Source organism: Pristiophorus japonicus, unplaced genomic scaffold (genome assembly GCF_044704955.1).
Source record: "Pristiophorus japonicus isolate sPriJap1 unplaced genomic scaffold, sPriJap1.hap1 HAP1_SCAFFOLD_420, whole genome shotgun sequence".
Taxonomy (NCBI): domain Eukaryota; kingdom Metazoa; phylum Chordata; class Chondrichthyes; family Pristiophoridae; genus Pristiophorus; species Pristiophorus japonicus.
The window spans coordinates 49,762-66,762 of NW_027254091.1; the positions used below are offsets into that span (position 1 = coordinate 49,762).

A 17,001-nucleotide genomic window follows, 5' to 3' on the forward strand; every position below is an offset into this window, starting at 1 on the left:
TCAGGCACTATCAAACTTAAGCCTCAGTCTCTATGATCCAGGTGATGACACCAATCCCGTCCAGATTCCTCTCATTAATGATTCATGCTGTAGCTTTTTAAAAATTTGTTTCTGCGATGTTGGTGTCACTGACAAGGCCGGCATTTATTGCCCATCCCTAACTGCCTTTGAGAAGGTTGTGGTGAGAAGCTGCCTTGAACCGCTGCAGTCCGTGTGGTGAAGGAAATCCCACAGTGCTGTTCGGGATTTTGACCCAGCGACGATGAAGGAACGGCAATATACTTCTTAGTCCGAATGATGTGTGACTTGGAGGGGAATGTGGAGGGGGTGGTGTTCTCATGCGCCTGCTGTCCTTGCCCTAGAGGTTGCGGGTTTGGGAGGTGCTGTCTAAGAGTGTTGTTGGAGCTGCACTCATCCAGGCAAATGGAGAGTATTCCAGTGATATTATCTGGTGCACATTAGGAGCATTTCTTTAAAATACACAGGTGGTCTCATTATCCTGTTTGACCCATGCAGGTCATGGAGGTTCCTAATTTCCTGAATCCCAAGATTGATAATAACCTTCCGGTGATCAATCCCCTTTGCTGCTCATTTCATTCAGTAATATCACTGTAATAAAGCTACTCGGCTGGGAAAAGTAGCAGACGCTTAAAGCACCTGTGGCCCTGTATCAGGTCAGGGGTTAGTGCCTCAAGGAAAGGTTCAATTGGCTGGTTGAATGGTTGGGGGGAGGATCATTGGGAGATTATTCTTCTCTTTGCTTCATGCCTTGTAATTCTTTGTGTTTATATTTCAGCCGGGAGATGCCATTTACCCAAAAGATGAAAACGGGAAGTATTTTTACCACCCAACAGACCTGTGTGCCACCTGGGAGGTATGGTAGGGCATACCCTCATTCTCCCCTCTCTGCGTTATGCGTAAAACTGCCAAATAGATTTCAATTGAGGCAAGTGCGAGGTCATCAACTTTGGACCTGAAAAGGAAAGATTAGAGCACTTTCTAAATGGTGTAAAGCTAGAAACTATGGAGGTCCAAAGTGACTTGGGGCTCCATCTACATCTATCATTAAAATGTCACGGACAGATACAGAAAACAATCAAAAGACCAATGCTCTGCGGACCTTTCTATCTAGAGGACTAGAACACCAGGGGGTAGAAGTTAGGCTACAGCTGTACAGAGCCCTGGTTAGACCACACCTGGAGCACTGTGAGCCGTTCTGGGCACCACACCTTCAGGAGGATATATTGGCCTTGGAGGGAGTGCAACGTAGGTTTACCAGAATGATACCCAGACTTCAAGGGTGACATTACAAGGAGAGATTACACAAACTCGGGTTATATTGCTGGGGAATTTAGAAAGTTACAGGATGATTTGATCGAAGTTTTCATGCTTTTAAGGGGAACTGATGGGGTAGAGAGATACTATTTCTGATGGATGGGGAGTCTAGAACTAGGGGACATAACCTAAAGGTTAGAGCCAGGAGTTTCAGGACTGGAGTTTGGAAACACTTCTATTCAGAAAAGGTGATAGAAGTTTGGAACTCTCTTGCACAAACAACAATTCATGCTGGATCAATTGTTCAATTTAAATCGGAGATTGATAGCGTTTTGTTAACTTGGACAAATGTGCATTAATTAAGGAAAGTCAACACAGATTTGTTAAAGGCAAATTGTGTTTAACTAACTTGATTGAGTTTTTTGATGAGGTAACAAAGAGGGTTGATGAGGGTAATGCAGATGACGTGATGTACATGGATTTCCAAAAGGTGTTTGATAAAGTGGCACATAATAGGCTTTCAGCAAAGTTGAAGCCCGTGGAATAAAAGGGACAGTGGCAGCATGGATACGGAATTGGCTCAGTGACAGGAAACAGAGAGTAGTGGTGAATGGTTTTTCGAACGGGAGGAAGGTATACAGTGGTGTTCCCCAGGGGTCGGTACTGGGACCACTGCTTGTCTTGATATATATTAATGACTTGGACTTGGGTGTACAGGGCACAATTTAAAAATTTGCAGATGACAGAAACGTTGGAAGTATAGTGAACAGTGAGGAGGTTAGTGATAGACTTCAGGAAGACATAGACAGGTTGGTGGAATGGGCGGACACGTGGCAGATAAATTTAACGCAGAAAAGTGCGAAGTGATACATTTTGGTAGGAAGAATGAGGAAAGGCAATATAAACTGAAGGATACAATTCTAAAGGGGCTGCATGAACAGAGAGGCCTGGGGGTATATGTGCACAAATTGTTGAAGGTGGCAGGGCAGGTTGAGAAAGCGGTTAAAAAGGCTTATGGGATCCTGGGCTTCATAAATAGAGGAAAGAGAACAAAAGGAAGGAAGTTACAATGAACCTTTATAAAACACTGGTTGGGTCTCAACTTGATTATTGTGTCCAATTCCGGGCACCGCACTTTAGAAAGGATGTGAAGGCCTGAGAGAGGGTGTAGAAAAGATTTACGAGAATGGTTCCAGGGATGAGGGACTTCAGTTACATGGATAGATGGAGAAGTTGGGGTTGTTCTCCTTCGAGTAAAAAAGGTTGAGAGGAGATTTGATCGAGGTGTTCAAAATCGTGAGTGGTCTGGACAGAATAAATAGAGAGAAACTGTTCCCATTGGTGAAAGGGTTGAGAACCAGAGGACACAGATTTAAGGTGATTGGCAGAAGGACCAAAGGCGAAATGAGGAAAAACGTTTTTATGCAGCAAGTGGTTAGGATCTAGAATGCACTTGAAGTACCTGAAGGAGAAATTTGCAGGGCTATGGGAAAAGGGCGGGGGAGTGGGAGCAGCTGATGTGCTCTTGCAGAGAGCTGGAATGGGCTCGATGAATGCTGTAACCATTCTATGATTCTAACTGAAGGTATTAAGGGATATGGGGCAAAGGCGAGTATATGGAGTTCGGTCGCAGATCTCATTCAATTGCAGAACAGGCTCGAGGGGCAAAATCGCTATTCCTGTTTCTAGGTCTACTCTTCACCCCTTGTGAAATAGATCCACACATCTGCCCATTCCTCATGCCTCTGTGTAAAATAGTTCAATATTTGTTTGTTCTTCACCTCTGTGTGTGCATTCATTTTATTTGTTTATTATGGTTCTGGATATTTATTGAGCCTTGTATACATGATTGTGTTCCTGGGTATATGATTGTAGACCTGAGTATATGATTGTAGACCTGGGTATATGATTGCAGATCTGGGTATATGATTGTAGACCTGGGTATATGATTGCAGACCTGGGTATATTATTGTAGACCTGGATATATGATTGCAGACTGGGTATCAGATTGCAGACCTGGGTATCTGATTGTTGATCTGGGTATATGATTGTAGACCTGGGTATCAGATTGCAGACCTGGGTATATGATTGTTGATCTGTGTATATGATTGTAGACCTGGGTATATGATTGTAGATCTGGGTATATGATTGTGGACCTGGGTATATGATTGTAGACCTAGGTATATGATTGTAGACCTGGGTATATGATTGCAGACCTGGTTATATGATTGTAGACCTGGGTATAAGATTGTAGACCTGGGTATATGATTGCAGACCTGGGTATATGATTGCAGACCTGGGTATCTGATTGTAGACCTGGATATATGATTGCAGACCTGGGTATATGATTGCAGACCTGGGTATATGATTGTATATCTGGGTATATGATTGTGGACCTGGGTATATGATTGTAGACCTAGGTATATGATTGTAGACTTGGGTATATGATTGTAGACCTGGGTATATTATTGCAGACCTGGGTATATGATTGTAGACCTGGGTATATGATTTTAGACCTGGGTATAAGATTGTAGACCTGGGTATATTATCGCAGACCTGGGTATATGATTGTCGACCTGGGTATATGATTATAGACCTGGGTATATGATTGCAGACCTGGGTATATGATTGTAGCCACTAGTATATGATTGCAGATCTCGGTATATAAATGTAGAGCTAGGTATATGATTGTAGACCTGGGTATATGATTGTCGACCTGGGTATATGATTGCAGACCTGGGTATATGATTGTAGACCTGGGGAGATGATTGTAGCCACTCGTATATGATTGTAGACCTGGGTATATGATTGCAGATCTCGGTATATGATTGTAGACCTGGGTATATGATTGTAGCCACTCGTATATGATTGTAGACCTGGGTATATGATTGCAGATCTCGGTATATAATTGCAGACCTAGGTATATGATTGTAGACCTGGGTATATGATTGCGGACCTAGGTATATGATTGTAGACCCGGGTATGTGATTGTAGCCACTAGTATATGATTATGAACCCGAGTATATTTTTTAAAATTCATTGTCAACCCTAATTGCCCTTGAGAAGGTGGTGGTGATCCGCCTTCTTGAACCGCTGCAGTCTGTGTGGTGAAGGTGCTCCCACAGTGCTGTTAGGGAGGGAGTTCCAGGATTTTGACGCAGTGAGTATGAAGGAATGGCGATATATTTCCAAGTCAGGAGGTGTGTAACTTGGAGGAGAACTTGCAGGTGATGGTGTTCCTATGCGCCTGCTGCCCTTGCCCTTCTAGGTGGTAGAGGTCGCGGGTTTGGGAGGTGCTGTCGAAGAAGCCTTAGCAAGTTGCTGCAGTGCATCTTGTAGATGGTACACACTGCAGCCACAGTGCACCGGTGGTGGAGGGAGTGGATGTTTAAGGTGGTGGATGGGGTGCCGATCAAGCGGGCTGCTTTGTCCTAGATGGTGTCAAACTTCTTGAGTGTTGTGGGAGCTGCACTCATCCAGACATTTGGAGAGTATTCCATCGCACTCCTGACTTGTGCCTTGAAGATGGTGGAAAGGCTTTGGGGAGTCAGGAGGTGAGACACTCGTCACAGAATACCCAGTCTCTGACCTGCTCTTGTTGTCTCAGTGGCTGGTCCAGTTAGGTTTCTGGTCAATGGTGAGCCCCAGTGTGTCGATGATGGGGGATTCAACGATGGTAATGTTGTTGAATGTCAAGGGGGGAGATGGTTAGACTCTCGCTTGTTGGAGATGGTCATTAGAATGAAAGTGAAAAGGATTTTTATTTAATATAAAAACTGGAAATGCTCAGCAGGTCAGGCAGCATCAGTGGCGAAGGAAACAGTTAATGTTTCAGATGTGATTTCAGATTTCTAGCATCCACAATATTTTGCTTTAGTACAAGCATTTTTATTTGCTAGGCCCTGGAAATGTGTAAAGATGCTGGTTTGGTGAAGTCGATTGGTGTGTCAAATTTCAATCGCAGACAGTTGGAGCAGATCCTGAACAAACCAGGCCTGAAGTACAAGCCAGCAGTAAACCAGGTACTGTCCATTTACAACATGTAGTGTCATGTGGTGGTCCTACTTATTGCAGCAGATGGAGTGACACCTTCATCCTAAAGGAAGCCTCTCCGCTTGGCCATACATTCCACCACATGTCCCACCAGTAGCAGTGCGGCCCTTTATCAGCAAATCACACCTTGGTCTGTGCCCTGCTCCTCCGGTACCTTCTCCTCCTTTGAGCATCTCACCTTGTTCCATCCCTCTCGCCACTATTTAAATTCCTCGTTCTCTACTGCCCACCCAACTTCCATGCCAATATTCTCACTGAGATATCTGCACTGCTTTCCTTCCTCAGCTTCTGCACCGAGCGACTTCTCATCCTTGGTGATTTCAACCTGAATCGCAACTCATCAGACCCTGTCTCCTCTGAGTTCACTGCCCTCCTATCATCTCTTAATCTCTCCCTCGATATAAACTCCCCTACCCATATTAATGGCCACATCGTTGACCTTGCCGTCTCATGTCACCTCTCTACTCCCATTATGTCAATAACGTCACTTCCTTCTAGGTCTGCCCCTGAAAAAACTCTCACCCAAGTCATTTACAATTACACTTAAAAATTCCCAACCGTCTAGTCTTTGTCCTGACATTCACCATGTACATCTACAGCTACCAATCTGCTCAATCACACCCTCCTAGTCCTCATTAAAATTATTATTCTCTCTCATCCCGTTCACTCCCCCTTGTAACGCCCTCATCTCCGCTCACTTAAGTCAAAGGGACGTAGACTTGAACGTTTATGGCAGATAACTTCTTTAGCTATTCATCACCAGATCTGGCTAGACCACAGAAAGCACTATCTGGTCCCACTCTTCTCTGCCAAAACAGCTCACTATTCCAGGATCATTCTGGAGTGCAAAAATAACCCCCAGATTTTTTTCTTCACTACAAACCGTTACCTTAAACCCCTCTTCCCTGCCTCCTCCACCCTCATCCCCAACAACAAGTGTGAGGAGTTCATGGATCTAAATTTGGGCTAAAAATTCGCCAAACTTGCACCCGGTTTTTTGGCGATATTTTTGGAGAAGTCTTGCGGCGGTGGTTTTTAAATATCGCTGGGGAGCGGACCGCCACCATGCAAGACTCGAAATATCGCTTTCGCCAACAATTTGGCTCACAGCGCACCCGTATTTAGGATGAAAAAAACCGCCAGGTAAAAAGCTGCGTTGCAGCCCCTAGAACAGCAGTGAGTATGAAGACCTGCAAAAACGGTTAGTTAAAGTTCTTATTTTTTAATTCTTTTGCAGCGATTCGCTAGTTATGTGTCTTGTGAACGTTTTGTGATTTTTTTTTTAGCAATGTATTTTTTGTTTTTTTCCCCACTCCCAAGGCCTCTCTCACAGCGGCCTCGGAGTAAAGTTGCAGAAAATTAGTGGTTTGCGCCACAATTCCTTGTGCAACGCCGATTTTTACCGTTGCGTAAATTGAAGCCTGAAGTTTAGGCCTTGCAGTGATAGCGGAGTGAAAGCGGTATTTTTGGCGAAAAAAACTAATTTCTGGCCCTTTGTCGATCAGCTAACTCTGCTGCTTCCCTCCAGTCCCCTAGTTCACAGGGACAAACTTCCCCTCAGGTTCCCACTTGCACTCGCCCTGAACTTGCATCTTTCTCTACATTCTCTCCAATATTCCCTCGTGTGCTCTATACGCTCGTCCTGTCCATGAGCCCGTCTCCTCTTTTGACCCTATTCCGACCAAACTGCTGACCACCCAACTTCCCTTCCTGGCCCCCATGTTAGCTGATATTGTTAACGGTTCTCTCTCCTCAGGTACTGTTCTCCCGCCCCCTCAAGTCTGCCACCATCACCCCCTCCTCAAAAAATCCACCCTTAACCCTTCTGTCCTTGCTAACTACTGTCCCATCCCAATTCCCTGACTCCCCCACCCTGACTCCACCTCTCCTGACACTCCCCTCTTCCCCCCAACTCTCCCCCCGCCCCGGACTCTCACCCCCGCCCCCGACAACCCCCTGCTCCCGACTCCCTCCTGCCCATCCAGCCCCTGACTCCCCCGTCTCCAGACACTCCCTCTCTGGCCCCGACTCCCACCACCCCCGACACCACCCTCTCCCGACACTCCCCCTCCGCCCCCGACACTCCCCCTCCTCCCCCAACCCTCCCCCGACTCCCCATGTCCATGACTCCCCCCGCCCCCAAGTCACCCTCTCCTGACTCTCCCCCTGCCCCCGACTCTCCCCCTGCCCCCGACTCTCCCCCCGCACCCGACAACCCCCTGCCCCCGAGGCCCTCCTGCCCCCGCCCCCTGCCCCTGACTCCCCCCCCGCTCTGGACACTTCCCCTCCAGCCCCGGCTCCCCCCGCCCCCGTCACCCACCTCTGATAACACTCCCCCTCCGCCCCAACTCTCCCCGCCCCCGACTCTCCCCGCCCCCAACTACCCCCGCCCCCGACTACCCTCCCATCCCCAACAACCCCCCTGCCCCCGATTTCCCCACCCCGACAGCCCCCTGCCCCCGACTCCCTCCTGCCCCCGACTCCCTCCTGCCCCCGACTCTCCTCCGGCCCCCGACTCCCCTCCGGCCCCCGACTCCCCTCCGGCCCCCGACTCCCCCTGGCTCCCGATTCCCCCCCCTCCCCCAACAACCCCCTGCCCTTAATTCCCTCCAGCCCGCCCCGCCCCTGACTCCCCCCTCTCCTGACACTCCCCCTCTGCCCCCAACTCTCCCCGACCAGACTCCCCCCACCCCCGACTCTCCCCCACCCCTGACTCCCTCCGCCCCCGACTTCCCCTCCCCCCGACTTCCCCTACCCCCCACTCCATCTGCCCCCAACTCCCCCCGACTCCCCCCCGCCCCCGACTCCCCCCATTGAACCAGACTGAGACCCTTTATACTGAGTGCCATTTACACAGAATAATGCCAGGCCAATAACTGCATCCACTGCTCTTAATTACAAAAGGCTTTTTCTTTTTGTCTTTTTCTGCTCAGGTCGAATGCCACCCGTACTTTATTCAGACTAAGTTAAATGAATTTTGTGACTCCCATGGCATTGTCATCGTGGGCTACAGCCCCCTGGGAACCTGTCGTGACTCCCTCTGGTAAGCAGTTTGGTGACTTGCTTCCCCTCTCTGAGTGCTCACTCCCTGTTGGGGTATGTTCCATGGGCTTCTCACCCAACTGACCATTCTTCATGTGTGTCGCGGTCAGACATTGTGCCTGAGATGGTGCAGTGGTTGAGATCAGATACCTTCACGTGGATCTCTATCCTAAGCCGGGTTGTTGGGTTGTAAATTCACCCCCCATCGCTCTGCAGGGTAGAGTCCGTGACCAGCAGCAATTGCTGAAAAGCTGGGTAAGCCCAAACCTCTCCCCAGCTCAGCTAATCTAAGCCCACCTTAGTGAGGTTAACATTCTAACTCTCGACCTTTGCATTGCTGAGCAGGTCACAGCTCAGCAATGTTCAAATCTTGTTGCTACGGACAGAATAAAAATGTCTGCAGCTTTGGGATTGGGCAATTTACCTCTCTCACCGACATCGCTTTACCTCCATAGACACAATTCTTGCCTGATGTGATGCCATAGATGTGCAGTACAATCTGGGCCAGGAATCTTGACAGATTATTCTCCTTCAGTAGCCAGGGGCACTGAGGTTAATTGTAATAGCACAGTTACTCCTGTCTTCATAGTAGTCGGGTGTCAGGTGTTCCCCTGTGGGCAGCACTCATGCCCCTCAGTCAGAAAGTTATGGGTTAAGGCCCCACTCCAGAGACTTGAGCACATAATCCATGCTGACACTTCAGTGCAGTACTGAAGGAGTGCTGCACTGTCGGAGGTGCCGTCTTTCACATGAGATCTTAAACCGAGGCCTCATCTACCCTCTCAAGTGGACATTAAAGATCCCATATCACTAATTTAAAAAAGAGCAGGGGTGTTTTCCCTGGTGTCCAGCCCAACATTTATCCCACAATCAACATCACTAAAACAAATGACCTGTTCATTTATCTCATTGCTGTGTTTACGGGAACTTGCTGTGGCTGCTGCGTTTCCTACATTACAACAGTGACTACACTTCAAAAATACTTCATGGGCTGTAAAGCGCGTTGGGATCTCCTCAGATCACCAAAGACGTTATACAAGTGAAAATTCTTCTTTTTTTCACGTCTACTGACTTACTTGTATTACAGCTTTGCATCAGAATGGAGGGCCAACTCAAAACACAGCACATCGCCCCCAGACAGGGCCTGCAGCAGGTGGTGAGAGAACCAACACGAGGGAAAAACCTACTTGACCTTATCCTCACCAATCTACCTGTCGCAGATGCATCTGTCCATGACAGCATTGGTAGCAGTGACCACCGCACAATCATTGTGGAGACGATGTCCCGTCTTCACACTGAGGACACTCCATCATGTTGTATGGCACTACCACCGTGCTAAATGGGATAGATTCAGAACAGATCTAGCAGCTCAAAACTGGGCATCCATGAGGCGCTGTGGGCCATCATCAGCAGCAGAATTGTATTCCACCACAATCTGTAACCTCGTGGCCCGGTATATCCCTCACTCTACCATTACCATCAGGCCTGGGGACCAACCCTGGTTCAATGAGGAGTGTGGAAAGGATGCCAGGAGCAGCACCAGGTGTACCTGAAAATGAGGTGCCAACCTGGGGAAGCTGCAACACGGGACTACATACATTCCAAACAGCGGAAACAACATACTACAGACAGAGCTAAGTGATCCCACAATCAACAGATCAGATCAAAGCTCGACAGTCCTGCCACATCTAGTTGTGAATGGTGGTGGACAATTAAACACAGCTCCCTGAATATCCCCATCCTCAATGATGGCGGAGCCCAGCACGCAAGTGCAAAAGACAAGGCTGAAGTGTTTTAAACCATTTTCAGCCAGAATTACTGAGTGGATGATACATCTCGGCCTCCTCCTGATGTCCCCATCATCACAGAAGCCAGTTTTCAGCCAATTCGATTCGCTCTACGTGATATCAGGAAGCGGCTGAGCGCACTGGATACAGCAAAGGCTATGGGCCCCGACAACATCCCGGCTGTTGTGCTGAAGACTTGTGCTCCAGAACTAGCCACACCTCTAGCCAAGCTGTTCCAGTACAGCTACAACACTGGCATCTACCCGACAGTGTGGAAAACTGCCCTGTAGAATGGCAATGGGACAAGGTACCAGAGAGTGTCCGGTACCTATGGGACTGTACCCAACAAAGGTGGTGCTCTCCGGAGGCACAATCGGAAGGGGGCTTTTTGCAAATTACATGGTGCTTGTCTGTGTTTGCAGGGTGAACATCGAGATTCCCTCTTTGCTGGATGACCCTGTCCTAAACTCTGTGGCAGCAAAGTACAAGAAGACAAGTGCCCAGGTGGCTCTGCGTTACCAGCTTCAGCGTAACATAGTCGTCATTCCAAAAAGTTTTAACCCAGAACGCATCAAACAGAACTTTGAGGTAAAGTGTAGTTTAAAGTTATTTTGCACTGAGGTACCAATTTGTTTAAATGTATTTTACATTGAGGTAATGTTTTGCTTAAATGTGTTCTATTATATAGAATTACATAGAAATTTACAGCACGGAAGGAAGCCATTCGGCCCATCGTGTCTGTGCCGGCCGACCAAGAGCTATCTGGTATAATCCTACTTTCCAGCTCTTGGCCCAGCTTATGGCACTTCAAGTGCATATCCATAGGATGAGGGTTCCTGCCTCCACCACCCATTCAGGCAGTGAGTTCCAGACCCCCACCGCCCTCTGGGTGAAAAAAATTCTCCCCAAATCCCCTCTAATCCTTCTACCAATTACTTTAAATTTATGCCCCTGGTTATTGACCTCGCTGCTAAGGGTAATGGGTCCTTCCTATCCACTCTATCCAGGCCCCTCATAATTTTATACACCTCATTAAGGTCTCACTTGAGGCCTCCTCTGTTCCAAAATAAACAAACCCAGCCTATCCAATCTTTCCTCAAAGGTAAAATTCTCCAGTTCAGGCAACATCCTCGTAAACCTCCTCTGTACCCTCTCTAATGCAACCACATCTTTCCTGTAATGTGGTGACCAGAACTGCACACAGTACTCCAGCTGCGGCCTAACCAGGGTTTGATACGATCCATGCCACTGGTTCTGCTCCACACGAGCTTCCTTCCACCTGTCTCTATCTGACCCTTGCAACATAACCTTCCTCCTTTCTCCCTCGTGCACTTGTCTAGTTTCCCCTTAAATTCATCGATGTTTTTTGATACGTCCTTAATATACACTATAAATGCACACGGGGCCCATGCTTGAGAGAAGGTCAGTCTGTGACCTGTCCTTTATTCCTCAGCACTCAAGTGCAGGAAGTGGGTGGAGCCTCCACTTTTATATCTGAAGATCCAGGTTAGGAGTGTCTCCCACAAGTTCACCAGCTAGTGGTCATTGTTCTCACAGTGCACAATTAGGTCAGATTATACATGGGTTATATTGCTAGTTGAATACATGACATCACCTCCCCCCCCAAAAGTCTTATTGGGATCACAGGTTGAGTCTCTCTGGTAGTTTACGCTCTCTGTAGAGTGCCTGAGTTGGGGCTCCGGTTGTTGGGTGCTGGCCTGAGTGTCTGCTGTTTGCGCTGCCTCAGGCCTGTCCGGACTGCCCACAGTGACTGGGCTCTCCTCCCTTTGGTCCCTGTGTTCGGTCACCTGTGGAGGAGTGAACTCTATATTGTGTTCTTCCTCTGCTTCTTCTATGGGGTTGCTGAACCTCCTTTTTGTTTGATCCACATGTTTGCGGCAGATTTGTCCATTGGGAAGTTTCACTACCAGAATCCTATTTCCTTCTTTGGCAATCACAGTGCCTGCGAGCCATTTGGGCCCTGCAGCGTAGTTGAGGATAAAAACAGGGTCATTTACATCAATACATCGCGCCCTCGCATTCCTGTCATGGTAGTCATATTGTGACTGGTGCCTGCTCTCGACAATTTCTTTCATGGTGGGGTGTATAAGGGATAACCGGATTTTGAGCGTCCTTTTCATTAGCAGCTCTGCGGGTGGAACCCCTGTGAGCGACTGTGGTCGGGATCTGTAGGCCAACAGGAAGCGTGATAAGCGGCTTTGTAGGGAACCCCTTGGATTCTGAGCATCCCCTGTTTTATTAACTGCACTGCTCGTTCTGCCTGGCCGTTTGAGGCCGGCTTGAACGGTGCCATTCTGACATGGTTAATTGCATTGCCTGCCATGAAGTCCTGGAATTCAGTGCTTGTGAAGCACGGGCCATTGTCGCTGACCAAGATGTCCGGTAGACCGTGGGCGGCGAACATTGCCTGTAGACTTTCGACCGTGGCAGAGGATGTGCTTGAATTTAAAATGTCACACTCGATCCATTTGGAGTAGGCGTCTACTACAACCAAAAACATTTTTCCCATGAAAGGACCTGCGTAGTCCACACGGATGCGTGACCAAGGCTTGGCGGGCCATGGCCAGAGGCTAAGGGGGGCTTCCCTGGGCGCATTGCCCAGCTGGGCACACGTGTTGCACCTGCGAACACAAAGTTCCAGATCTGCGTCTATCCCTGGCCACCAAACGTGTGACCTGGCAATTGCCTTCATTATGACAATGCCCGGGTGCTCATTGTGGAGTTCTCTGCCCATCTGGGGCATGACTACGCGGTTTCCCCATAGTAGGCAATCGGCCTGAATCGAGAGTTCATCCCTGCGCCTGTAAAATGATTTCAATTCCTCAGGGCATGCCCTGTACGTGGCTGCCCAGTCCCCATTCAGGACACATTTCTTGACTAGAGACAATAGCATGTCTCTATTTGTCCAGACTTGAATCTGACGGGCTGTCACAGGTGAGCCTTCGCTTCCGAAAGCTTCAACAGCCTTGACCATCTCAGCAGCATGCTCAGTAGCTCCCTCAGTGGCAGCTAGCGAGAGCCTGCTGAGTGCATCGGCACAGTTTTCGGTGCCCGGTCTGTGCCGAATTGCGTGAGTGCCCACCTCTGTATGCGGGCCGATGCGTTTGCATTTATGGCCTAGTTGTCGGCCAAAAGGGACGTTAGAGGTTTGTGATCTGTCTCCAGGTCAAATTTCCTGCCAAACAGGTACTGGTGCATTTTCTTTACCGCATATACACATGCGAGCGCCTCCTTTTCTATCATCCCGTAGCCCCTTTCTGCCTGGGACAGACTTCTGGAGGCATAAGCTACCGGCTGTAACTGACCCTTGGCATTGACATGCTGCAACACACACCCGACACCTTAGGACGACGCATCGCACGTTAACACAAGTTTCTTACATGGGTCATATACTGTTAACAGATTGTTGGAACATAACAAATTGCGTGCTCTATTAAAAGCCCTTTCCTGGCTGTCCCCCCAGACCCATTCGCGACGTTTGCGAAGCAGCATGTGTAGCGGCTCTAGCAGCGTGCTCAATTTGGGATGAAAGTTACCAAAATAGTTCAGGAGCCCCAGGAACGAACGCAGCTCCGTCGTGTTATGGGGTCTGGGTGCTCTGTGGATCGCTTCCGTCTTGGACGCAGTAGGGCTGATCCCGTCTGCTGCTACCCTCATCCCCGGGAATTCTACCTCTGGAGCTAGGAAGACGCACTTCGCCTTTTTCAGTCGCAGCTCTACCCGGTCCAGTCTGCGTAGCACCTCCTCCAGGTTGTGGAGGTGTTCTTCAGTATCGTAACCCGTGATGAGGATGTCGTCCTGAAAAACCACCATCCCTGGAATCGACTTGAGGAGGCTGTCCATATTTCGTTGGAAGATCGCGGCGGCCGAGCGAATCCCGAACGGACATCTGTTGTACTCAAACAACCCCTTGTGTGTCGTGATGGTGGTCAGCTTCTTCGACTCATTCACCAGATTCTGGGTCATGTAAGCTGAGGTCAGGTCCAATTTTGAAAAAAGTTTGCCACCGGATTGCGTCGCTTGATGGTGGCCTTGTAATCACCACATATCCTGACCGACCCATCCGCCTTGAGCACCGGCACAATTGGGCTCGCCCAGTCACTGAATTCGACTGACGAGATGATGCCTTCCCTCAGTAGGCAGTCCAAATTGCCTTCTATCTTTTCCAGCATCACGTACGGCATCACCCTGGCCTTGTGGTGTACTGGCCTGGCGTCCGGGTTTATGTGAATCATTACCTTGGCCCCCATGAAAGTGCCAATGCCGGGTTGAAATAATGAGTCAAATTTGTCCAGGATCTGTGAGCATGATACTCGCTCCACAGAGGAAATTGCATTGACATCACTCCATTTCCAGTTCATGACAGCAAGCCAACTCCTCCCCAGTAGTGCGGGACCATCCCCCGGGACAACCCAGAGTGGCAACCTGTTCTCCGAATCTTTGTGGGTCACGACTACCATGGCGCTGCCTAGCACAAGAATGATCTCCTTTGTGTATGTCCGTAGCTGTGCGTCAATCGCCGATAATTTTGGCCTCCTGACCTTGGACGCCCACAACTTTTCAAACTGTTTGATACCCATCAGGGACTGGCTGGCCCCCGTGTCTAGCTCCATTGATATTGGGATGCTATTGAGGAGCACTTTCATCATTATCGGTGGCATCCTGGTGTATGAACTGTATACGTGCTCCACATGAACTCGCTGAACTTCAGCTTCCAGCGATTTCCCCCAGCATTCATTTCTGCAATTTCTGCAGGTATTTTGCTCATCTCTGCAAACTCCGGCTGAGTGTGTGCCTCCATGCCTCCAACATGAGCTGCTGTTGGAAACAAAAGGTCCCTTGCCAGTTGATCGTCCCTGACTGCCCCTGTTATTGTCCTTGAGTGCACCATTAACAGATGTTGATGGCCCCATTACTGGCCACATTGGCCCTTGCAATGGTGTGAATTGCCATTCAGCTTGCCATTGTCTCTGTCGAACTCCCCCTCTGGATTCGGCTACATGTTGGGGCATGCCCGATTGCCCTTGTCTGCCTGGAGAACTGTGTGCTGCTTTAACAATGTTAAATCTCTGTCCCAACCACTCCTTAACACAGTACCTCTCGTCTGTTCTGCTAGTGGCCATGCTCGCGTGGTTTAAATCCCAATTTCTCGTCGCCATTGATACGTCCTTACTATACAGTATAAATGCACACGAGGCCCATGCTTGAGAGAAGGTCAGTCTGTGACCTGTCCTTTATTCCTTCGTACTCAAGTGCAGGAAGTGGGTGGAGCCTCCCCTTTTATATCTGAATGCAAAAGGCAGGAGGCAACAGAGCAGAGTAGCACTGGGGTAAGTGTAAACCACAAGGTGATAGGAAGGGACAACATGTATGAAGATAAAGGGGCTACAGGAGGGGTCAAAACTAAAAATCATGGTTTAAAAGCTGGTATTAAAACACTCTACCTAAACGCACGCAGCATTCGAAATAAAGTAAATGAGTTGACGGCACAAATCATTACAAATGGGTATGATTTGGTGGCCATTACAGAAACGTGGTTGCAGGGTGGCCAAGACTAGGAATTAAACATACAGGGGTATCTGACAATTCAGAAGGATAGACAAGAAGGGAAAGGAGGTGGGGTAACTCTGTTAATAAAGGATGATATCAGGGCAGTTGTGAGAGATGATATTGGCTCTAATGAACAAAATGTTGAATCATTGTGGGTGGTGATTAGAGATAGTAAGGGGAAAAAGTCAATGGTGGGCGTAGTTTATAGGCCCCCAAATAATAACTTCATGGTGGGGTGGACAATAATCAAGGGAATAATAGAGGCATGTGAAAAAGGAATGGCAGTAATCATTTTAACCTACATATCGATTGGTCAAATCAAATCGCACAGGGTAGCCTGGAGGAGGAATTCATAGAATGCATACGGGATTGTTTCTTAGAATAGTATGTTACAGAACCTACAAGGGAGCAAGCTATCTTAGATCTGGTCCTGTGTAATGAGACAGGAATAATAAACGATCTCCTAGTAAAAGATCCTCTCGGAATGAGTGATCACAGTATGGTTGAATTTGTAATACAGATTGAGGGTGAGGAAGTAGTGTCTCAAACGAGCATACTATGCTTAAACAAAGGGGACTACAGTGAGATGAGGGCAGAGTTAGCTAAGGTAGACTGGGAACGTAGACTAAATGGTGGCACAATTGAGGAACAGTGGAGGACTTTTAAGGAGCTCTTTCATAGTGCGCAACAAAAATATATTCCAGTGAAAAAGAAGGGCGGTAACAAAAGGGAAAACCAGCCATGGATAACCAAGGAAATAAAGGAGAGTATCAAATTAAAAACGAATGCATATAAGGTGGCCAAGGTTAGTGGGAAATTCGAAGATTGGGAAAATTTTAAACGACAGCAAAGTATGACTAAGAAAGTAATAAAGAAAGGAAAGATAGATTACGAAAGTAAACTTGCGCAAAACATAAAAACAGATAGTAAAAGCTTTTACCGATATATAAAACGGAAAAGAGTGACTAAAGTAAATGTTGGTCCTTTAGAAGATGAGAAGGGGGATTTAGTAATGGGAAATGTGGAAATGGCTGAGACCTTAAACAATTATTTTGCTTCGATCTTCACAGTGGAAGACACAAAAACCATGCCAAAAATTGCTGGTCACGGGAAAGTGGGAAGGGAGGACCTTGAGACAATCACTATCACTAGGGAGGTAGTGCTGGACAGGCTAATGGGACTCAACGTAGATAAGTTCCCTGGTCCTGATGAAATGCATCCCAGGGTATTAAAAGGGATGGCAGAAGTTATAGCAGATGCATTGGTTATAATC

General features: G+C 48.1%; 1 protein-coding gene across 1 annotated transcript in view; it reads left to right on the plus strand.

Moving 5' to 3' along the window:
* Positions 1–796: 796 nt before the first annotated feature.
* LOC139251195 (aldo-keto reductase family 1 member D1-like) overlaps positions 797–17,001 on the plus strand; it is a gene marked incomplete at its 5' end in the record, with an annotated part of 47,466 nt that continues 31,261 nt past the window's right edge. Inside the window, 4 exons of the mRNA XM_070873166.1 lie at positions 797–874; positions 5,175–5,297; positions 8,262–8,371; positions 10,580–10,745. Coding sequence (XP_070729267.1) covers positions 797–874; positions 5,175–5,297; positions 8,262–8,371; positions 10,580–10,745 — 477 coding nt within the window. The remainder of the gene's footprint in view (positions 875–5,174; positions 5,298–8,261; positions 8,372–10,579; positions 10,746–17,001) is intronic.